The sequence below is a fragment of the Paralichthys olivaceus genome, chromosome 11 (assembly GCF_024713975.1).
Source record: "Paralichthys olivaceus isolate ysfri-2021 chromosome 11, ASM2471397v2, whole genome shotgun sequence".
NCBI classification, from domain to species: domain Eukaryota; kingdom Metazoa; phylum Chordata; class Actinopteri; order Pleuronectiformes; family Paralichthyidae; genus Paralichthys; species Paralichthys olivaceus.
The window spans coordinates 24286136-24311583 of NC_091103.1; the positions used below are offsets into that span (position 1 = coordinate 24286136).

The 25448-nt window shown below is 40.6% G+C and overlaps 1 protein-coding gene across 2 annotated transcripts in view; it reads left to right on the top strand.

The window, feature by feature from the left end:
• gpr4 (G protein-coupled receptor 4) overlaps positions 1-14269 on the top strand; it is a 33988-nt gene extending 19719 nt beyond the window's left edge. For both annotated transcript variants that reach the window (XM_020088013.2, XM_069534392.1), the window contains 3 exons: positions 7275-7988; positions 9730-9994; positions 10870-14269. In XM_020088013.2, the coding sequence (XP_019943572.2) occupies positions 7860-7988; positions 9730-9994; positions 10870-11591 (1116 nt within the window). In that variant the 5' untranslated portion in view covers positions 7275-7859 and the 3' untranslated portion in view covers positions 11592-14269. The remainder of the gene's footprint in view (positions 1-7274; positions 7989-9729; positions 9995-10869) is intronic.
• The last annotated feature ends 11179 nt before the right edge of the window (positions 14270-25448 follow it).

Genomic DNA, 25448 nt, shown 5'->3' on the forward strand with positions numbered 1-25448 from the left:
TGAAATGTTGCCTCGACAACGTGTGTGTGTTTGTGTGTGTGTCTGTGTGCATCTGCCTAAGAGAGAGAGTGCTTGAGATAAAGTGGGCAAGTGTAAAAAAAAATCAATATGAAAGCTGAAACTTTGCATCAATTATTCCTTATTCTATTCAGATCACTTACTTGGGTAAAAATAGCAGCAGCTAAAACTCTGGGCAACACTAGTTATTGGTAACGTACCCTGCTCGTGTTTCATGCCCCCCCCCCCCCCCCCCCACACGATCGACAGGGCGTCCAGTCCCAGATCTATGAGACACAGAGGAGATCAACTCTGTCTCTGTCTTTGCACCTCTGTGTCATTCCGGTTTCTGCAGTTATGATTTCATCGACAGAGGACATGAAATATTCGGGTGGAAGAAGAACAGACTGTATTTCTTGTCACCACTAAATATGACACTTTTATAGAAAATGTGTCTCATGAGGACACAAGTTGTGTAAAATGTGCACTCAGGGTTTCATAAGAGGCAAAAATCAGTGACACACACACAGATATAAATTTAATGAATCGCAGCTTCCAGTCTGAAATGATGATCTTTGGCTGAACTCTCAGTGTTTCCTGGATCAAGAGCTTTGGTGTGTGGGCAATGTGTGTTTTTGTCTTTTGGAAGAGGGTGTGCAATGCGACTATTGCTGTACATTTACATACACATATTGGTAAAGTTAAAGATAGGTCATTGTACGATAACAATCTTGCTTGAAAATGAAAGAAATTCAAGAAACCACCATGACTTGGTGCATTCTTCTCAAGTAAACCTGTCATAATGAAAATTGAGCTGAATTTGCTGAGGTCACAATGAACAAGGGTGAATTGAAAATCCTTCATGACCTCTCAAGGATTTTTAAGAAATAATATTTAATAGGAACAAGTTATAAATGATATTATGAAAAAGTAGCCAACTTTCCCTGTAATGTTCTTTAAAAAACAAACATGATATTCCATTCCATTATACGTGTTACTATCTTGTGTGGAAAGCAAAATCGTTTCTCATTTTATGTGGCGACGTTAAACTTTCAGTGTTTGTCTTCGGCCTGGTTTTCCCCTCCAAGCACCTGTACCGTAAGAGCACGATTAGACGTGCATCAATTTTCACAAACGACCGCAATGTAGAGGAGAGAAAATCTTTCAACATGCAGAAATGTTACCAGCCGGACTCTCTTACTGTTTGTCTGTGTCTGGACACTGGAAAACTCTTCTCTGAGGTTTTAGTCATCACCGCTGTCGTTGTCTTACAGTAATTCTGTCAGACGAGAGGTTTGAGGACACAATGTCAATGTCACCAAACATTTTCCCCAACTTTTCCTTGCAGCCTGTTGCAGTTGCTGCTGCAGCTTCATGCTTGTTTAAATGTATTCTAAAAACTTACGTCAGATTTGAATATGCCAGTAGAGAGAGATTCTGGTCCTTTGTCACCATGAAATTACTTCTCTAACAACCTTTTGGAATCAGTAAGCAACACTTATATGCAGCAGGATCTCTGCGGTCAGTTGGCAAACTAGTTTTTATTTGTTTACTCATCATCTGGCTCAGGGTGTGTGTGTGTGTGTCTGTGTGTGTATCCTGGAAGGGACCCAGTTGTTTTGAGAAGTGTAAAAGGTGTATTAACATGTTTGATAGAGCAGCATTACTGTTTCCTGCTTCGACTGTTTGACTGTCAACAGGAATGTTTGGCAAACAGCCACCTACTTACTGTCAGAAAACACACACACGCACCCTCACTTAGTAATTTCATGACGTTTCCTTTTTCTAGGACACAGGTCAGGATCTTCTTTGTGTCGTCTTCCCTCCTGCCTCCACATTATCAAGTGCTTCTGCAAACACACGGAACCACTCACCAAACCAAACAATGCATGCAGTTCACGCAATGTGAATTTCATGTGTTGCATGACTTTCTCCACACAAACAACTTCTACTGACAAAAATCCAGAGGTTGCGGGAGGACTTTATTTTTTTTCTCAACTAATTCCATACAAAATAACTGCACAATAAATAAATCACACATGTGCAGTTCTTTAAACACTGTTCACTGTTAAGGGGTTGATGACGTTTAAGTCTTATACTATTTACTAAGTGATCGGATTGACACTATTATGTAGATTGTGGATTTACAACTAGAATTATCACCCTGCGGATGTTTACCTCTGGCATCTAGTGCAATTTCAGTCGACAGACTTATTTTTCTAGAGTCACATGAGATTATTGTGACCTTGGACCAATGATATAATCTTAGTCAGGTCACTGTGACCTTGACCTTTGACTTGATCACTATAATCTAATCAGTTAGAACATATGTGCTACATTTGAAAGGATTCTCGAGAGACATTCTTAAGATAATGTTTTCATGAGGCATGAAAGGGGTTTGTAAGGTCACAGTGACCAAATTTCTTGAGATATCATGTTCACAGACAGACAATAATGGGACAGACAGACAACCTGAATACATTGAGCCTCTGATCGCTGGCTGTTGCCAATGCAGAAGAATAAAAAGTTCTATTCTGGTGCTATCTGATGATAACTTACACTCTAGTCCTGACGTCACATGACTTCTTGTGACATCTTTCTTTACCGCGATTTACTTTTACCTCACAACCAAGCCAACAGCTCAACTCTAGATATTGTCTTATTTCACTATAAGTTCTTAGTTGTTGCTGTAGTTGAGTTTAAATGTGTCATATTTAGAGTTTGGTTATCTTGAAGAAGCCAAGAGTCTGAACAATAGAGGCAGTTCAGAGGGAAGTGAAAGGAAGAAAAGTACATTGTGAGGGGAGGACGAGGAGAGAGAGAGTGCGTGTGTGTGTGTGTGTGTGTGCGTGTGTGTGCGCCCGCTGAGAGCCAGTGTGGCGTCCTCATGGCCGCCTTGACCTAATCTTCTCTGGCAGCAGATCAAACGCTGCTGCTGTACACCAGACATTATAGAATAAGTTGATATGGGCCTCTATTGTACACACACTCTGACACACTCTCTCTCACACAAACACACACACACACATTTCAAACCCCTAATAAACCCCCTGAACCTCCCTCCAGCTGTGAACTGGGGTGTGACACCTTTACATTATGTCCCTATAGAACTGTTCTTTATGTAAAACAAAAGATCTTAACGGAATGTTTTGGAAAAGAGAAAAGCTCTTTAACTGATGGAAGGAAGTTAAGGAAAGAAGGAACACTGTCATCTGTTATAACTGCAGTGGCCTCAGAGAGTTTCCACATCCTGTCGCCTTTAGCACACTTTTGTCTGCAAATTAATGGAAATCAAAAACATTACAGAAATATTTACTCATACCTCAGGATGTGAGTCATTTACATCTATCTCCTTTAAATTCTGCTTCCTCAATTAACCTTTGGAGAATCAGTTAAAGGGACAGTGTGTAGAAACTAGTGAAAACATCATGATGATTATTTTCTATAAGATTTCTGCCAATAGAGACTCTGGGCAGATGTGGCTCAGGAGGGAGAGCGGGTGTCCACTAACCAGAAGGTCGGAAGGGCGATCCCCTTCTCCCCTATTCACCGTGCCCAAATTGTACCTGACAGCTGTGCCAGCAGTGTATCGTTGATGGATGATAAAGTGCTGAAAGGCAAAACTGTACTGGAAAGCTACATAAATACATACAATTTGCCATTAACTCTAAATTCTCCATAAGTGTGAATGTGAGAGGGAAGAGTTTGTCTCATTCAGAATTGACACATCCAGAATCTACCCTCCCTCTTGCCCAATGTCAGCTGGGATTGGCTCCTTAAAGGATAAGTGGAAGTGGAAATGTTGAGAATTGAGTTGAGAAATAAGTCAACTCCTCTCGTCTATCCTCTGACATCCTGCCACTGTCCATTTGCAGCTTTTGTTTGTCTTCAGCACAATCTCTTCAAAGTGCTATTTCTGATTATATTCTGTGTTTAATGCCTCAAAGAAAAATCATTAAAAACTGATTCTGAAGTATAATTTCATCAAGTAGCGACTGCAGAAAACAAACTTTCACGGAAATCAGTTCTTGCCAGGAGGTCACACTCACACGCTCACACACACAGTTGCATGTGTGTGACCATCGCATGCAAACATTGTGTGATTAATATGCGGCTGTTGCTGAGGTTAGTGGTTTGATCCTCAGTCTTCACCATCTGCATGCCGAAGTATCCTTGGGCAAGATACTCAACCCTTAATTGGCCCCTCATAGATGTTGAATTTACTATTTGTAAATCGCTCTGGATAAAAGCGCCCGCCAAATGAAAAAATAAATATCAGCAACTGATCAAACAAACCACATTCTGATAAAGAAAACACAGGTGATGCTCACTGAGAAACAAACCTGTCTCTGTTTGTGTCAGTGGTGTTATTGTGTTAACTCTGTTCATGCATGTCCCAAGTTATTGGATTAAACATGTATGTATTTACATGGACAAATCTGTGCTCTTGCTCTACCAACAGCAATAAATGAAGTTATAGTTAAAGCCAGGAGAAAAAACAGGCCTTGGATTAGATTGTCTTCTTCTCTTATGTCATTCTGTCTTTTAATTTGTGTTTCTTTTCCTGTCTTGTCTTGAGTTTTGCTTTTCTTCAATCTCATCTCTATGCCCTGAATGAAAGCTTGATTACAAGTACTTCGGTACTTTAATCAGAATTGTTCCATTTTGACATTATGATCCTAACGTGAGAGGATTTCATTCACCTGTACAAATATTAAAATGAGTAACGAAAATGTGATTTCTTCACCTTAAAGACAAACATAAACATATAAAAACAAATGCACATTGAAACGAAACTCTTAGCATGACCTAGCAGTTAAATCTCTTCATGCTGAAAACGATCCCAAAACATTTCAGAGGAGTGAAGTTTCCCTAAAAGGCTAAAAACAAAAACTTGCCCCTGCTCAGATTCCTCATTGAGACAACATCATTTTCTTGTTTGGATGTGGAATTCTATCAATGCAAACAAAGCGTTATGAGCAGCGTGACGAAGAAACAAGACGTTCTACCTCTGGTCTGACGGGCGAGCATGTGGAATGCTGATACAACAACAAGCCTGTGTTCAGAGGGAAGTGAAAGGAAGAAAAATACATTGTGGGTGGAAGATAATTCATAACTTAGGTCAATTAGACCTCGAATGGTGTGATGTGTGTGTACGGTGGTGGTGATGTGTGTGAAAACAGATCACAGCTGTGGTTCAGCTTATCAACGCAGGTGTTTCCCCAACAAAGAGCGATTTAACAAGTCACTGGAGAGATGACCTCACTTAGCCCTCACGTGTGTGTGTGTGTGTGTGTGTGTGGGTAGCCTCGACCCACAGTCACTGTTCCACACCAGTGATTGTCACATTATCACAAACTGAACCTGTTTCCGTCACAGATCTTTATTTGTTGTGTGCGGACAGATGACTCTGACGCCTCCTCCTTCGACTTGTAGCCAGAAGGTGGAACTCTGACTCAACGTGCACACCCGTTTTTAGGAAATGCTGTAGTTTTTGTGTCGAAATGTGGCTAATTTGGGGAATTCTTTTTTGTCCCACGTCTGCTGAGTAAGACTTATTACTATGACTTTTCAGTCAGGAACACTATGTCATGATTAACCCATTTTTTGCAAATGGGGATACAGTTATGATTGGAGTTGAAGGCTCCATTCCTTGGATGTTCCCTGGATTAGCCGAGCAGCGTGCTAAAATAAAACAGGGAACATGTGCAGAACCCCCTGTTGGATGTAGCAGGCAAAGTGCCTATTTAAAGGTTGTATTTAAAGGGACCGCTTTGGTGAGAGAATGAGCTGTGATTGGTAGGTGGCTGATGAGCACCCATAACCTATCAGTAGCTGACAGCTGAGAAAATGACTCTGTGTCCTGCATGAACTAACGCAATGCTTCATTCATTGAAATTATTTTGTAATATTACGACTTTATTCTCAAAATCTTTTTTCCCTTGAAGTGGCCTCAATACTCTGACTCCAGCCAGTCTTGAACACCAGATACCCCTGAGTCTGTTCACATATCTCAACAATGCATATATAGATGGATTTTCACCTTACCTTGTTGGGAGTGTTAATTAGGAGGGGTATCTCCAGAAATGTTTGGAGCTGATGGGTTGAAGTTCAAAGGTGAAAATAATAGAAAGACAATCTAAATCTTTTATTGATAAAGGTACTGCTGCATTCTACAGGTGTATAAACACAACTGTGTGCTTATATCGCTCTAAAATCATTTATCATTATATGGTTGGAATCATGACATAATGTTTGTAACCAGTTAGATAAGAGGGTTAGGGCACCTACAGCTAATTTAGACGAGCCAGTCATTCATCATCACATACTTTCTGATTGGAGTATATATGATGTGCATGCAGGGAAATGCATCACCTCTCCTCTGATAAACTTTTCACTGAAATGTGTAAAAAAACACTCGGCCGCAACTTTACCGTGGAAAAAACCTTCACTTCTATTCCTGAAATCTATAAGAGCAATGACAAGAAGCTGAAACACACATAAACCAAAGTGAGAGTCAGTTCTCGGCGCTTCAGAACATATTTGAGCAAAGCGATTGAAAGCATGTGCGGACTCACGTCGACCATGTGAAAAAACATCAAGGTATAAGACATATAAACAGAAGCTGAGCTCAGGCTGGAAGGTGAGACGTTGAGGAGTAAACAAATGTATTATCGCTCTCTCTCTCTCTATGTGCTGTACATGTGTATTCAGTTCATGTTTATATGCAGGCTTACATTATGCTTATCGTATGTCCTGGAGTCTGCGTTTGTCTGCCTGTGCTTGAGCGAAGTGTCAGCATGTTCTGTGTTATCGGACCAGATGGTTGAGAGTCTCTGTGCGTCACTCAGATAAATGAGCTCCCACTGCTGATCCACTGTATCTGCTGCCTCTTTCTGCCTTTTCTGTGTCAGTCCATCCATCTTTGTGTCTAATTTGAATCTGCACCAAATCTCACACACTCATAAATATTAGTGATGAACTTTTCCCTGTAAAATCTGAGAAAAATATAAAGCAAAGAAACTGAACAAAAAAAGTGTTCTATCTCACAATATTAATGAAAGTGATTTAATTTCTTTTTTTTGTGTGTTAATCCATTTAATATGTTTTGTGTCATCCTGCTGAAAAACAAACAAAGAGACAGGGCTGAAAACATGACTTCCTTAGTGTGGGTAACAAATAATCACAAGATAAGACGTGTTTTGCTTGTTGTTTTGTGTGAATTGGAATTTTACAGAATCATAAATGAAGAGTGTCTCTGTCTCTGTGTCTTGCAGATGTTTGGAGGCTTAGAGCTAATGGACAACCTGTCTCCTGCCAAGTGCTGCAGCTCTGTGAAGTCATTCCGGTGTTTGAGTACGAGCATCTCTCAGGAGTTTAGTGTGTCACTGGGACCTTGACCCCCCCCACACACACACACACACACACACACACACACACACACACACACACACACACACACTCTCTAGCAGACCTCTAATCTCTAAAAGATTGATGAGGACCCGTCCAGGCACTGGAGGCCTGGCACAGCGTTGATAAGGCAGCTTTCGTTTCAGCACATTTTATCCCTCCTTCCTTCCTTCTCCTCTTCTTCATCACACTGAGGAAAGCTTCAGGTCAAGAGGGACAGTCCTCTCAGAAACTATGAGATGCCCTGGGAGTGACAGCTCTGTTCTCTCCTGTCACTCCATCTTAGATGGCCGTGTGGTCGGCGAGGAGGACGCCACAGTTGCCATGTCACTGTCAAACTGCTGGAGCTGGAATATAGTGAAACTGCAGAGAGACACTCAGAGCTGAGAGCAGCTGAGCACACGTCCCACACACACACACACACACGCACACACACTGTTCCACGCAGGACAATGTGCAACATCTCGTTCTGTAATGTGGACAGTAAGGTGGACCAGTTCTTCCAGCCCACGCTCTACATCATAGTCATCGTCCTGGGGCTGCCCACTAACTGCATGGCTCTGTGGGCGGCCTACATGCAGGTGAGGAGGACACACACACACACACACACACACACACACGCACATCTAACCAGTAAGCTCTTCCACAAATACAGTGTCAAACCATAGGCTGTAAAATAGAGATTAATAAAATAAAATGAAGTTAAACAAAATGACGCTATAATATCCCAGATACCAATGTGGGTTATCCACTAACCAGAGGGTCATGGTTCGATGCCCAGCTCCTTTGGTCTGCATTCCAAAGTGTCATGGGACAAGATACAGAATGAATTATGTCTAAGCTACATAATAGACACATGTGAATGTGACTAAAAAGCTCATATAGATTGAAAAAAAGTATATATGATGGGATAATGAAGTTCCACAGCCGTTATAAAATTGCATGACTACAATATAAAAATACCTGACTGGTCTGCATCACCCCTCCCATACTTGTCATTGTTGTCGGTCTGCTGCTGCTCATTAGACAAATTGTTGTTTCGGGTAAGGAAAGTCATATATAGTCATGCATGCAAAGCAATACTTCTCAATTTCTCTTTTTCCAAAGTACCATGTCCATTATGGCCTCCTCATCAGAGCCAACAGAGCATGAAGGATATTTTCCCATAAAGCACCAGACACACTGTTTCCCACAGAGCGTCAGTTTGCTTTGGCAGAAAACTTTGACTTTGTATTCCAACAAGTTCACTAACTCATATTTTTTCATTACGACATTTCAACATTAGATTATTGTTTAGTTTCCATCTGAGCGTCAATATCATTTTCTAAACTTTCAACAACTGTTCAAACAAAAACACAAGCATTGGTGAACCATATCACAGGTGCATTCTGGTTATCGTAGTAACAGAAAACCCTCCAGTGCTTACAACATTGATCTGATTCCTGAGAACCTACCTGAACTGAATCCAGAACATGAACATTATTGGCGTGCTGTTTATTTATCAGGGCAGCTCTGCCTAAATATTAGCATTGTTATATCAATGCATCATGGGAAACTGAGCTGTCTCTATGTGGCTGCAGAGTTTAGTGCTGACAAATCATCAGAAAAGCTGGAACTGATTCCTTCAAAATATCCGCCCACCTCTTTTATTTACAAGTCCTCGATGTGGTCATATAACCTTACACATTTGTTTTTAAAGGAATATCGCCGTCAGTGTCACAAGTATCACGGTATAACAAGTTACTATTTACTTGTGATAACGGCATTATAGAAGTGGCTGGCTCAATGTACCTGTTTTATAACTTCGACATTTTATCAAGGACCCCCCACCAATCAGCATGATTCTCATCAGCAAATAATCAAATAAGTAATTTAAACCAAACTTGAACAAAAAACTAAATGATGTAAATCATCTATGATAACAAATGATGTATCATATCCTTTTACTTTTTGGTTTGGTCCTACCATCTGCTAACATGGAGGAGTTATGATCTATACAGCAGCCAGCCACCAGGGGGCAAATTTGGCATTTGGGAACTCATGTCATCCATTTTTATTTACAGTCTATGATTTTCACATTCAGGAAGTATAAAGAGTTTATCAAAATACTTGGCATTTCAATTTCTCTTTTGCTTCAAACCTTTGCATAAAAAGGAAACACTAAAATAATATCTTATCGTCATTATTATTAACCTTTATTTAACCAGGAAAAGATTCAGTTGAGATTAAAAACAAATCTCTTGTTATACCTTTCAGAGCCCTGAACAAAATAAAATACTTTCTCCCATCCTGCTTTCTTCTCATTTACTTTCTTCCCTCCAGGTGCGCCAACGTAACGAGCTGGGCATCTACCTGATCAACCTGTCGGTGGCAGACCTCCTCTACATCACCACTCTGCCTCTGTGGATCGACTACTTCCTGCAGCACGATGATTGGATCCACGGTCAGGAGAGCTGCAAGCTGTTCGGCTTCATCTTCTACACCAACATCTACGTCAGCATTGCCTTCCTCTGCTGTATCTCGCTGGACAGGTACCTGGCGGTGGCGTACCCTCTGCGATTTGCCAAGGTTCGACGGATCAAAACAGGTACATGCCGGGTGAAGATGATCTATGTCTTTAAAATAAAACCCAGTGAGGAAAATAAGGGACCCTGATGGTAAACGTTCTGTCTGGCTACGATGAAGAGCCTTAAAAGAAATCAGTAACATTTTACAATTAATCCTAAAACAAACAGGGATCCAGTAAAACAGTCAAACAAGAATGATGTGATCATTTCTCATACTTCTAGTTAAAAGAACGGTCGATTCAGGGTTTTCTGAGATAATGAAGTGTTTGAGACCCCCTCGAAAACCAGATAAAACATCTCAACGGTTTTATCCCTTGACACTAATTTTCTAATCTAAAATAAAACTGGAGAAAAAAAGGGATTTTCCAATCATGCAAGAGTCAGTAGTTTCAAATCAGACCCTGCATCCCGTCTTGTTTTCAAATGATTAAAATATTTCAATTTGATGATTAGGTCCCAGAACGATGCTGCTGCCAAGCCTGGAGGGGATGTGCATCTTAACATCTGCTAAATCTGATGTAACAGGAAATTCACTTGGTGCAGAGATAAGATCACTTAAATGTCAGAAGATGTTTTAATAAATAAATACTTATTTAACAAGCTTGCCTGCTGAAGTCATTACTTTTAATAACATCTAATGACATGCACCTTTAGCCTATTTTATAAACAGGGCAGTAGCGGAAATCAAATTATTTTTTATCCAACTGCCAAAGCGTTTCTGATGGGAAAATGATCTTGAGGACAGTGAGGTTTAATTTCAGAGTATGTTCATGGTTTCTTAGGTTGATGAATGCAGCTTTTCTTGTGTCCGTAAAACCATATTTTCCTCCTGTACAGATTTCACACAGGCTAAATAGAATCAAAGTCTAATGTTTAATGTTCTCTCTTCCTGCAGCTGTCCTGGTCAGCGCCATGGTGTGGATCATTGAGATTGTCGCCAACTCTGCTCCTCTCTTCCACGATGAGCTCTTCCAGGATCGCTTCAACCACACCTTCTGCTTTGAGAAGTATCCCATGCAGGACTGGGTTGCAGGGATGAACCTCTACAGGACGTTTCTGGGCTTCCTTGCGCCCTGGACAGCCATGCTGGTCGCCTACAGAGGGATCCTTGCAGCAGTGCGCTGCAATGTCTCAACTGAACGCCAGGAAAAGGCAAAAATTCAGCGCTTGGCTCTGAGTTTGATCCTGATTGTTTTGCTCTGCTTTGGACCGTACCACATCCTCCTCCTGGTGCGGAGCGCCATGTTTCTGAGGAAGCCGTGTGACTGTGGCTCTGAGGAGAGCTTGTTTGCAGCGTACCACGTGTCGTTAGCACTGACGAGCTTAAACTGTGTCGCTGACCCCATTCTGTACTGTTTCGTCAATGAGGGCGCGCGGCACGATGTCGGACGAGCCCTCTCAACACTAATCTCTGTGGCCTGCCACAAAGGCTCCTCTTCCTCACCATCGCACGTCGACATGCTGAATGCTGGTTCGGTTACAATGGAAACGCCACTATCGGCGAAGAAGCAGCCTTGTGTGTATGCTGACGGTGGCAAGACGAGCAGCTACAAGACAGAGCTGGTGGCTCTGAAGGAAGAGTGTCTACAGATGACCATCCTCAGTGTCAGGAAGTGACTTGTAACTGCAACAGGAAGTAGCAGGTTCAAACTGTGCAGGTCAGTGGGAGGAGGTAGTTCCCAGTACACCTGATTTCTTCTGGTCTGACAAGTTTGAATCAGACACACTCATGGCTGTAGATCCTTAGAGTCAATGTTTCCACTCAGTGGCACTGATGAAGTAAACAGGACGCACAGTCTGTTGCCATGGTAGCAGCCCCTGCAAAATGCTTACGCCAATTATGAGGGGAGTTCATGTGCAGAGCCTCAGTGGGATAGGTGCTGGATATGCTGGATTCGAAATGTATGGAGCACAATGCAAATGTACTGCCAGTGCAGTGGAAATGAATACACCAGAAAACAAAAATAGTTTGGGCAAAGAAAAATTAGGAAATTGCTTTGCAATTGTTAAATTGAAGACCTGAAGGTTTGTCATTTCTACAGTGGCCATAAAAGGTATCTCTGACTGACAGCTCGTCAGTTCTACATCGATGCCTTGGTTTAATACCCTGTTCACACTAATGCGGATATTTTGCAAAACAAACTTGTTCCTCTGTGTTTGAGCTTCATGTCCACACCAAACATCCAGATATTTACAAATAAACGGTTGTATTTATATAGAGCTTTTCTAGTCTTGAAGACCACTCAAAGCGCTTTACACTACAGTTTGCCATTCACCCATTCGCACACACACATTCATACATATAGTGCATCTAGAGTAGCACTTTTATTGTTGTTCTATGGGGCAATTTGGGGTTCAGCTTCTTGCGGATGACCGCTCTACCCCTCAGCCATAGCCACCCCCTACAAACATGCAGATTTTCCAAAACTCTTCTTTCCACGTAGCTGTGTGTCTCCAAAACGATGACATCACAGTTCACTTCACGCATGCCAACTGTTAAAAAGCAACAATGACAATGGCGACATATTTAACACATTTCATTCACAGGCATCTTGAGCATGCTCACAATGTTCTTCACTGGTATTTGACTGATCGTTGATGTAGGCTTTATCGCCACCTACTGGCCCAGCATGCAACTTTGAGCATTTGTAGTCGTTTTTGCGTTCATGTCTGGATATTTAATAAAATTGGACAGATTCATTTCTATTTTTTTTTCAAAAAAATATCTGCAGTAGTGTCGACAAGGCCTGAATTACGTTACCTGTGCACGGCTGTGCTGCATGCTGATGTCATCATATCAACATGCTGTGTCATCATTAATCTCAAAACAGCTGAAGGCTGCCAAGGATTCAGACATTGGAAAACTCATGCAGCGTTGCACCAAAGGAATTTCTTGTCTGCTGGTGACGCAGTATGAAAAGTCAGGGGCCCACAAATGTCCTGAGGATTCAGCCTCAGTGCACCATAAATGTCTGCAACACTTTTCATGCCAATCCATCCAGTGGATGTTGAACTGGTTCAGCATTGGAGCAACAGAATGACAGACCAGCTGACAGCCCTACAGCCATGTTGGGGGTGTGGCTAATAAAGCAAATTTTATCACTGTGCCAGGATTCATTCATACCCGAGAGGACATCCTCTGATATTTGAGTGGAATTATTTAAACAGACACCTTCTGCATGGGTGAGCACTGACAGGAAGACACCTTTATATTCAGACTGTTTGGACATCCATCTGGACAAAGTGCAAATATAATTGTATGGGGTTTGACACCTACAGCTGCCACTTTGGAATATGCAAGAAGAACAGAGGTGTAATGAAATAACAGATTCCTGGTCAAAACAATTTGTAATGCTTTTTGGAAATGTCTTTACTGTTACGTTAGTTGTTGAAGGAAACAGTGAGGCCGTGTGAAGTACCTCAGCTCGTAAACTGTGATAGATTTAAATTGTGTTTCTAACTTAATGTGAGCCATGTTGTTTTCTATTTCTTTCTTGTTAAGACAAATTAAAATCAAAACCATTGACTGAATTCAGCTCAGTGTGAAAGTCCGTCCATGCTGGTTTGGAACATTCACTGCAAAAGACGCAAACCATGGTTCGATTTGATCCAGAGCGGGAGCACCTCTTTTGGTTGGAAAAAAATTTAGTCCGTTGGTCTGGATATGGTTATCTTAGTTCGGACTAAACTGTAAATTCTCTAGGTTTGGATCAAACAAAGTGTGCAAGTGTCCTTATCTTTGCATGTGATTGAATGCTCATCAAAAGAATAAATAAATCCTACACACTGGACCTTTAATAGCTGCTTCTATATCAAATACTGAAGACAAAGAAAGAAAAGATGTCACTTGAAGAAGTGCAGACTGGAAACAGCAGTGAGAGCAGAAGCATCTTCAGCTATTCAAGTAAACCAAATGTAAACATTTTCCACATTATAAGAGTCCTTCATGTGATCAGACATACTGACATACTGTACTTACTTTCCTTGTGTGCAGTATTATTATTTCATGGTGATAGACAAGTCTCCACGTTGCAGTTCCACCTGCCAACTATTACATCAGAGGGATGAGAATGTTTTTCAATGTTGTCTCGGCATGAGAGCGTTTCTGTGTTCAGGGTATTTTTGGTTTTTGGACACTTCCAGCTCGTCAGGTTTTGCCCTAAACGCTGCTCTGTGTGTGCCGCTGCTTTTCTCGTGGATCTGTATGTATGTCTCAGAGAGAAGGTACCAGGCTTCATAATGTGCATTAGTTGATCGACAGTGTCTGAGAAATAAATTATGCATCTGAAACTTCCCATCCTGTCCTGTTTTGTTTGTTTAGCATCTGCAACATTGAAGAAGGACAGAGAGACGTTTCCATCAGGTCTGATCCTCTGCTTCCTGAACCAGAAGAGCTGCTGCTGCAACAAATCCACCAAACTCTGTTGAGAATTCTTCATATTTTAAAGGTTTCCTGCTAAATATTGAAAACAAAATCTGGTTTTTAAAAACGTCTTAATCATTTTAACTGATCAACAGTTCAGCTTTACTCTTCTCACAGAAGATCGAACCCACTCACCAAAGTTACAAGTTACAAAGAACAAACATTCAGGGTGAGAAGTGGGAATGAAAGAGGAAACATTCTCCATATTCACAGTCACTCAAACATCGCACTCATTTTAATTAGGTTTACATTACAATAGTGCTGCTATAACTCGTTAGATAAAACAAAAAACACCAAAATGATGACAGATGCTGCAAATGTTCAGAATTGACAATGTAGCAATGGTGGTGAGGCGCTAGAGGTTTGGGTTGAACTTCTCTCCGAAGCCTTTTTCCATTCTTCACCACCACACTTTGACTTTAGGAGAGAGTGACATTGTGCCTTCATCAGGGTTTTAATGGCACACTGAGAGCAGGCGTCACATCGACATTAGAGGGGCAGCATATCTTCTGTACCTCAGACACACATGAGCAGACGGAGAATGAAAAGCATCTGGGACACTGCCAACACAAAGTCACCTTCTTCACTCTTCACTTTGTCCTGCTGTGGACTCTCAGAGCTGTGCAGTGTGTGTGCATGTATTTCAATCAGTGCCCTATGTGTGTGCGCTCGTGCACTTATCTTTAACAGTGTGCCGGCGTCTCCTTTCCATTATTACCCTGCACATCAGGAGGAACCCTGTATTTACGACCTGTTGTTGTGGGCGGACACATGCACACTGTGTTATACAAGATAATGTGCATGTGTGAGAGAGACGAGGGAGACAGAAACTGAGCTCGAAGGAAAAATAATATATTTGAGTAACATACATTAAATGTGCAAGGTGTATGCAAAGGAAGACTACATTGTGTTTCAGTGCATGTGTGTGCAAAAGTGAGTTCAAACGTTTAAACCTCTGTGTTCTTGAGGAGAGAGAAAGGACAAAGCTCTCTCTCTCTCTCTGGGGGAACAGTGTCTCTCGCCCTCTATGCTTCACTAGTCACCTCAGCTATAGGTCTATATATAGAAGCTCACCAGAGGCCACACTGCCATTATCAGAAGCTCACCTGATTATGACAGTGATTTATTACCAGGTAAAGATAGAGAAACACCTCCGGACATGAACAAGAGCTGTGCTGTTATTTTCACATTCAGATTCGTCTCTGGCCTGAAAGTCGTTCGGCAGCAGAGGTAAAGATGGAGCCAACGGTTCACCTCCATAAAGCTGATGAAATGGGATTTTCTCCACTAACTCCTGAGGAAAATATCTGTCTGCTTTGCCGATAAATCCTCCACTGTGTTGGTTGTTAATTCTCTGACGTGTGCTGCTGGACAAGCATCTGGAAACGATGCTGATGAGAGTCACTGAAAGACACTGAGCTGAAAGATGCAGAAATCCTCCTTAGACCTGAGAGCAGATACATACGACAAACAACTCAACACATACATGTTACGTACAAGTTATGGTTGTGTGCACACCATAGACTGTATTTAAAGATGGACCACATAACAGCCAAATCATCTTGATTGCCCCCTGGTGGCTGGCTGCAGTTTAGGTCACAAACCTATCTCTTCCATGTTATCAGTTGGGACATGGACATGCCAAATACGTTTTTGTCATGATGATTTGTTCAATTTTAGGTAGTTCTCATCACACTAACTCAGTTGAGTGGGTGTATCGGTTGGACTTCGATTCCAGGGCTTCATCCCTCCATCGCTACTGTGCAGACTCCACATGCACAAAATGGTAGTGCTGGGTATTTTGTTTTCAATTCTGGACAGTGAGAGGAAGTGGAAATTAGTCACTACACCCAACCTTTTTACACAAGTAGTAATTTGAGCCATTGCTGATTTTTGATTATAGCAGCTTTAAGTTGGAATTGAAGAGCATGTAGAGACTCAGCAATCAAACTCTGATGGTGTAACCTGCAAATTCAGAAGTTCAAACTCAAAAAGTCATTCAGTCAATTGAATGTGATTTGATGTTGATCTGAATTCCTTTTCAGGATGACATTCAGAACAAATTCCACAAACAAGCTGCAGTGTTACATTTTACAGGTATATCTAAAACCCACTTGGATTTGAACATAAAATGCACCAAGAAGACTTATTTAAGTGGTTTGTGCAAAATATTATTCAACCTTACATAAATCCTTCATTCCTACATAATATATGCACGTTCATCCATATGTTATTGCTGCTAGCTGCATGGTGAGCTGCTTATTCCTCCTACAACTGTGACCAATCTGACCCAGAATCCATTTTTAAGATGCGTGTCATAATCTCATTAGTAACTCATTGGGTTGTATTTCCATCCTGGCAGGAAGCAGGTCCTCAGCCCCTGAACAGCCCAAGCAAACACACAGAACAATGAAAACAGACTTACATTTCTTTTGGATGTAAACCATGTATCATGAACTGTGCAGGAGGCGAGGAACAAAAGTCCTAATTTCTGACTGACGAGTGTGAACGTTTTTAAACGTTTTCCAATGGAGGAGGCGTTTGGGGTCCATGTATCAAAGTGTTTTTAGCTATGAAATAGCTTGTAAACCAGCAGTATGTGTAAAAATAAATATGTGGGTTTTAAAGAAAGACAAATATAAGATATGCAGCTAATAATCCTCTAAACAGAAAATCTATTGACAAGTTATGATCAGTCAATGTTCACCTAATATTTCTAATATTTGGAAATTATTATGTTCATGGCGTTTATGAAATTAAACATGCTTCAGTACTTTCCCCCTTAGTGTCCGTAGTGATCATTATGTGAGGCAGCGGTATCAAGGTCCCGCTGATACCGGCACTCGACCACTGACGAGATGTCAATCATGACGGACCTGTTTTTATATCATCAAATACTATCATTTTGGGTTCGGGAGGCAGACTCCATGTACAGGCTGTACATCCAGAGCCACTGCTCAACTAATATACATGTTCATAGAGACTGAATCACATGGAGCCTGGAGGTTAGGGATGTGGATTAGAGATTTGCATGAATGTGGGAATCTACAGGCAAGTGAACTAAAGCATGAACATGTTTTGGACGCAGATGCTGGTAGTTGCTATAATTACCCTCTTATGTGTTTATGATGTGCTGGTCAGTTTGCTCTTGTAAGCATTTAAAGCATTTCCCAGCATCACAGTTTCTGAAGAGACTGGAGTTCACTAAGGAAACCAACCAATAGAGAGCAGGAAGCAGCTGGCGCCCTCCGATGGGTCACTGACTACGCAGCGACAAGGGTATGACCTCTGGGCCCTCCACTGACAGATGTGGACGAGCTGGGGTCTGAAGATTTTCTTTTAACAGCAGGGAACATTCAAGTTCCAATGTCATTTATTGGTTACCAGACTTGAAATGCATTTTATTTCCCTCAGTTGCATCATATTATTTAGTAATCCTTCAAATTGTAACCCAGAAATACCAAGTATGTTACTAGAGTCTGTTTTCGTCATTAATGATATAACGTCAAATCTGATGCAGTCCTCTCAAATAAAGGAGAAGAAAACAGTCCCCAGACCACAGAAACAATAAAAGGCTCCAGTATCTGCAGAAAAGATGGAGCTATTTTCACAGAGCGCAGGATTCTGCAGCAGAGGCGACCACATATTACTGCTGATTGCAGCTATAAACAGATCCGTGTGCACCTAAAGGTGAAATTGCTTCAGTGATTTACAGTTTTCCGTTCCAGTATTGAGCGGTGACTCACCGAGTGGCTACAATCTTCAAGATTCACAGGAGGCGGTGTCGTGTCCTTTGTCTCCGTTTGAGTGTTTGTGCGTTTGTTTATCTCTGTGAGGACCAAGTGTGTGAGTTTCTCTTTGCAGACATGTTGTGCAGTTACTTCTTCAAAAGGCCTGCTTCACCGCTTGGGATCCAGATTGAGTTTAACACTAGGTTTATGGTAAAGGTTAGAGTAATTGTCATAGTTAAAATAGTCTTTGTGGGTAGTATCAGCGGCCAAAGGACACATATGATGTCAGTAACGGTTTATTGATATCTTAATAGGCCTCAAACGTCTGCTGAATCAGAGAAGGGGAAAGAGAAAGAAAATCAAATCTGTCTATATGTGAGTAAGAATGAATTCATTGTTCCTAAATGTTTATGAAGCAGTTTCTCATGACATTGTTGTGTGATTATCTCATGACCCTGTGACCAAGGAAACCTGTTTAACATCACATGATTCTGCAGTAAAGCACCACTGTCTCTATGTCGAATGTGAGAATGAGAATAATTGGCTTATAAAGTTTATTTATTTCGTTGTTGGTTTTGGAATTTGCAGTGCTTTTCGGTATTTGCCTGTGTGTCTTTGCAGCGCATGTGTCGTCAAATTGTTGTTTTCTCAATTTGCATGTTTCTTTCTATTTGCATGTGTGTGTTGAGCTTTCTCTGCCAACGTATATATCAGACTCCTTCAATTTCCTTTTATATTTCCACTATAAGAACTAGCTAATCATGTGCAGGACTGTTCAGGTACATGCTCTATCTTCCAGTTCAACTTATTTCACTAAATATTCATTGATAACCAGTGTATTTTGAACCTCAGACATCCAGTTGTGAACAGGAGTTGGGGGGATGAATCACTTTAAATCTCACGGCTAAGCTCCGCCTACTTCACGATCATTACACCTTCAAATAAAAGCGCTCGCTCACCTGTGCTCCAGCTTCCTGTTGTTGGTGTTTCCTCAGCTTCCTGTGACGTGTCTCCATGAGACAGGAGGATCATCCGTGACCAGGTAAAACTCTTCTGACTTCAGGCTGCTTGGAGCTGGTTCATTCACAGGAAGCAGTTTTAATTTCTGTTGTGTTCTGCTTGTTTGGAACATCCCGGCTGAAGTTAGCTTTTTGCTTGACTTACTGAAGAGCTCTTTTTAGAAATGACTGAACTCATTGAAAGACGAATTATTGGAAGTTTTTTGAGTTTAGTTAAGTTGAGCTGCACAGATTGTAAATATTAGCTCTGTTTTTGTATCTTTGAGGTTGTTCTGCTTTGTGCTGGTTGTTGGCTGCTATTATGCACCTCATACTTACTGCTACAGAACTGTACTATATTTACTCATCTGTTACACATCTGCTCTACATATATTTATTCATATGCTAAAATAGTTATTTATCTATTTATACATATATTCTCCATTAACAGTATTCACCTTAACTGTTCATTATCTGTACATGTATTTATCTGCTGCATATTTATTTATGCACTACAGTATTTATTCATCTGCTGTGACCTGGTCCTCTACATATATTCTTCATTCATCTTAACTGTAAGCAATGAATGTTTGTTACTTACTTCACTTCCACCCATAACTTTAATCATTCAGTGTTTATCTAAATAATCGGTTTTAACAGTCCTTGTCCTATTCACCCTCCTCTTACAGTCACATACACATCTCTCACTTTATAATTTTAGTAAATGGCACAGATTTTTAACTGCTGCACTGATATCCTGGTTCTTTTCTTTGTGCCTTAGAATTACTGTCCGGAGACAAATAACGTTGTTTTGAATTTGAACTGTAGAGTTGATTTTGACTATTATTTTAAAGAGTTGTTCTGTTTTATCAAACCTTGGCTCTTATTTTGGTTGGTTGTGTTTTCATTGCTGTTTATCCGTGTATGGTTGTTTGTCACTTTGTGTTTGATAAACCAGTTGATAAATGTGAGCTTTAATTAAATATCTTATAAAGCAAAACCTCCACTTGTACTCTCTTCACCTCAAGCTAATGTTGCCAGATCCTTGTAAACTTCATATAGGAAGAAATTAATCCTCCAAAAGAAGAATTCTCTGAAATAATTTACAGTGTGGTCTCTGTAAGGCTGGTGGATTATCTTGAATAGTCAGAACATTGTTTTACTTTCAAGAAATACATCACTGTGTATGCACTTTTACTTTTCATGATTACATTTCATTTTCAAAAGTTTGGACCAGGTTGTTAACGTTTGCTTCTGTGCTGACAAATTGACAAATTATTAGATAATATTTTGAGACCAAGTTTATAATTTCCATCCTTGTGAGCAGGAGCTTTGATTTTGTTCCTTCTGCCAAGGAGGTTTATGTTTTCATCTGCGTTTGTTTGTTTGTATTTTAGTTTGCAGGATTACGCTAAAACTACTGAACTTATTTTCTTGAAACTAGTTTAAGGGCAAAGGAAGAACGCATTCACCTCTAAAGAATTTGAAAAGGTCAAAGATCATTTTTTTTCTTTTTTATAAGTGTTGTATAAGTGTCCCTCTTCAGCCAGTAGTTTAGAACATTAGCAGTCAGTAGCTTCTGTTATCTAGAGTTTACTTAAAATGTGTCTGACGTCCTCACTAACCCCTGCAGATGTTTCCCGGCGGCTCGCTGAGCTGGTGGTCTGTTCCCGCGTGTGAATCGTGTTGTGATTGGTCGGTTTAAAGAGGAAATAAGAAAATGTGCCCTGAAGCGTAGCGGCAGCCTACTTCCTGTTAACATATAGTCCCCATGGTGGTGACAGCGTGAGTCCAGCTGCGTCAGTGCAGGGTCTGTGAATCTTGGATGAGCATGGTTCAGATTAGAGACTGGGACAGGAACCGCCACTGAGGACTGGATATGTGGTCCAGGGTCTGAGAGTGGAATTGAGAAGGAGACGCAAACTGTGACAGATTAAATTGAGGGATTTAGATAGATCGAGACGGAAATTTAGAAATGAGACAATGAGGCCTGGGAGCTGCTTTCAGACAGACAATGAACCCTGGACATCTTCCTGAAATTTACCATAGGGGCTGTACGTGAAAATGCAAATTGTCAAGCTCTTGACATTTTCTAGTATTTTTCCTTTCATTCAACCTGGTGAAATGTCTGGAAAACGTCAGAGTGAGCAGGAAATGTTCACTCAGCAGGAAAATGTTTCAGTGAAGAATTCACAGCAAGTGAGTGGACGCGTTGATGACATTTTTAACATGATAAATGAAAAACTACAAATAACAAAATTATAACAAATCGTTCAAGATGAAAAAGAGAAGCCATATAAGACACTGATGAAGAAGTCAATTTAGAAAGATGATGAGATTCCAGAGTTCCAGAGTTTTGTGATCTCTACAGTGAAATGTATCTGGTACGTTTTACCGTATGCATCCTCTACACAAGCGTCACCCCTCACCTGATCTTTACTGATGCTTCCCTGTTGTAGACGGGTCTGACCTGGAGAAACTCCTGCCGCTTTCTTCATATGCGAAAGACAAAATCTGGAGTTTCCTTTGTTGTTGTCTAGATTAGAGTTGAGGTTTACTAAGAAACTGGGACCGGAAATAGGATTTGGATAGAAATTGGTGTTTTCTCTGTAACTGCGAGTTTTAAGAACTGCAGTGGGGCAGTTCTTAATGTACAACTTTTTAATGAACACAACAAGCCTCATTGTAAAAATCTGAAAAACCTAAAAAGGGGATTTTTGCACCATATTGTGAGAAATGAGACTAATACTAATACTAGATTAAATCTGAAATTGAGTCAACTAACACACTGATACAATATGATCTGATGAACAACAACAATACATTTTATAAAAATTAATAATCTGCTTGTAGGCCAGTATTTCGCTCATTTATTAGAGGGAAACGTAGCCGAGGTTTTGTCGAGGTCTAATTTGGAATTCGTCTGATGGTCTTCTGTTCCCCTTTTCAAAACAATTTGATTAACGAACATAAGATTCAAACCGGTTGATTGGGGCCAGTTACAGATCAGGTTTGAATGCAGCTGTTTGTGATATTTCCAGGCAGGAGTGGAGGGAACCCTCCCAGATGTTTTACCTCTGCAGAGCAGTAGGTTCGGCAGGGACGTCCTCAGACTGGAACAGAGTAAACCAGTAGGCATGGAGGAGAATGTCCAGAGTAAACAGCATCAGCTCGAGAAAACAAACAGTCTCAGTGAACTGCAAGCGAGAAAGGCAAAAAGTTCAAGACGTACGTTGTTTACTAACACAGTTTCCCTTTTCTGCTCCTATTCCTGCTCAGCGAGGGCTTCAGCTATTTGCTGATCAGTGCTTCTGCTGTGGTTTATTTTCTATCCATGATGATCTAATCTCTAAACCAATAACCAGGCTTATTTTCAGCAAGTGATATAAATATATTGTTTGTCCAATGATGCTATCCCCCTTTATGTTTGTGGTTACGAAGGATTTCAGGCGAATCAATATTTTGACTTTGTCCAAAATCACGATTGTCTTGCTATTATTCTTCTTCTTTGAAAGAAATTCATTTTCAACTTTCAGAATTAGTAAGGTAGTGTTGAATGATTAGGATGCTTTTTTCCCCCTCAAAGTAATATAGTGCGATTTGTGAGGTGAAAATTGTCATATATTCCAGATTTATATAGATTCTGTAGAGGTTCATGCTAATCTAAATACATTATCTGTAAATCACAGATATTTGTGCAGGAATGTCAAAACACTGGGCTCTATTAAAATTAAAATGAAAAGGCCATCAGAGTAGTTTAAACTGCAGAAATATTTATAAGAGTGGAGGGTATTTCTTAATCATACATATAAAGATATATATTATTACCCATGTAATTTAGAATTAAAGCATATTAACATGAAATACATCATGAAATGATGACTTGAAATTGTGGCGACTGTAATGTGGCCTGTGAGTGGGACAGGGGACCCTCGGCTCCATATAGGACAAATACTCTATGTGATTTTGTATTTGTTTCTGTGAAGAACCAATGAGAAGGAACTTTCTCACGGTACCCAGACTGGACCGATGCTGAACAAACAAACTGGTGTTGTAAAAGAATATCATCTACGTGACCTTCGTGTTTACCTTCCCTCCCAAGATTACTGGGCTCCACGGGGCCATAAAGGAGTCCGATTACAACAGGCTGATAGTTGTAATCTGATTACACATATGATGAAGTGGTGTAATGGGGGAGAAAAGTAGATTGTATATGTGAACACCTTTTAAAAATGTGATTTATCAGTTTGGAGAATTTATTAACTCATTAGTCGGAAAAAACGTTTTAAATGAAATTGTTTAAAGTACCCCGGAGCATAACCATTAGATTCATAAGTAATATTATTTTGAATACCATTATTTATGGATACATTGGCTGTACAGAGTTGTATAAACTCGATGGACTCGAGAAAAAACAGCAGCTTCAGAGGTAAGCCTCTTAATAAATACTAAGAATGTAGTTTTCGGCAAGTTTAACATCCTCTCAATGAACCAACAGGATCTTTATTGGTTTGGATTTTTTGTGAAAATGTTGATATTGAGCTCTACAGCCTGATGCTCAGTTTTGTCATTTGGATGCATGATTTGCTAAAACTCAGGACAAGAGCGCCATCCAGTGTAGGAAGAGAAAACTACCACTTCAGGTTGACCTAACCCACAATGCATCAGCCTGAGCTCAGAAAAAATTGCGGATGATAACTCTGGACATGTAGTTAATGCAAATCATCTATAGGTGCACTGCAGTGGACAGTATATAACACATGTGTGACTTTATCGCCTGTAAACTCCCTAATGGATTTCTGCACAGCTGTGAGATTTATGATGCAACTCTAAAGCATCTATGGAAACGTGCTCCCAGAAAGCAGCTCTGATATTCCCTCCTGTTGCAGCAGACCTGATGTCAGCATTGAACACAGGGAATAATATCTCAAACCCAGCAGCACTCCTGACCAGATGTGCGTCTGTCCGTGCACATTAATCTGCCGCAGTAGAACAATGACTGTGACGGCAGCTGGCCAGACACACGCGCTCCTCCTCTGAGTCAGCCGCTCTCAGGAGGGGACATGGAAAAGTCATCATTTTAATATGGACACGTGTCACATTCTCTTTCCACTATCACCGAGTTTTACCCACAGTCTATCAAGTGAATCAACCCCAATCGGTGGTTGACACAGTTCACTGCTCTGAACATGTTCTCTCATACTTAGTGACAGAATCATATTTGAGAGAAGGAAGAGAACTACTTGGAGGCAGAATGAGATGTATCCTCTTTTCTTCGTCTTTTCAGCTTTATTACCTCTGAGGAGGTTGTGTTTCCAACCTCATCTGTTTGTTGGTTTGTCAGCAACATGGCACAAAAACATCTGGACAGATTTCCACAAATCTTGGTGGGAGGATGCAGTTTGGGTCAGAGAAGAACTCATAAAATGTTAGTGTTGATCCAGATCGTGGGGCGGATCCAGAATTTTCATTATAACTTAACGAACATGGCGAGATGGAGCGTTTCTGACTTTTACACCCTTCTGCACGTGAGACTCTACAAATATATGCAGACTGCTTTGTTTAGCTGCAACTTAGTGATTGTTAAATGATCACATTATCAGTTTAATAGGGTCAAAGTTTAGATCCAGAGAGAAATGTGTTTGGTAGAGAATTAAAGGGGAGAAACCACCTCCCAGACATGTACATTATGTGCAGACACACACACACACACACACACACACACACAGAGAGAGAGAGAGCTGTGTTTTAAAGACAGCTTGCAGAGAATGTTGTAGATTTATGGGAACGCTCATAAACCTCCAGCAGAGGCAGGGGAATGATGAGCTCTCACCCAGCCGACCCCCCCACCATCTGTCCAAAATTAACACGCACACTTACATGCTAATGTGCATCAACTAGAGTTAACAGAACTTTCCCTTTCACTGACGGCTCATAATAATTTGTATATGAGAGGTGAAGGAGACATGTTTGGAAAAAGTAAAAAGAAAAAGTTCTTTACATTGTTTGAAATTTGGGTGAATGTGGTGTCTTATAAATACAATTTGGCATAACACTGAAACATGTTGAAAAAAATGTAATGATCTGAAATTTAGGCCTTAAAATGTCTTTGTTAAAAGATGATATTTGGTCTTCAATAATTGAATTATGAAGAAGTTCATTTAAAACAAAGAATAATATTTTGGGCACATTCAATTCAATTTTATTTGTATAGCGCCAAATTATAATAAACATTATCTCAAGGCACTTTACATAGAAGGTCACGACCTTAAAATCGTATTAAATATAGAGAAAGCCAACAGTTCCCACAATGAGCAGCACT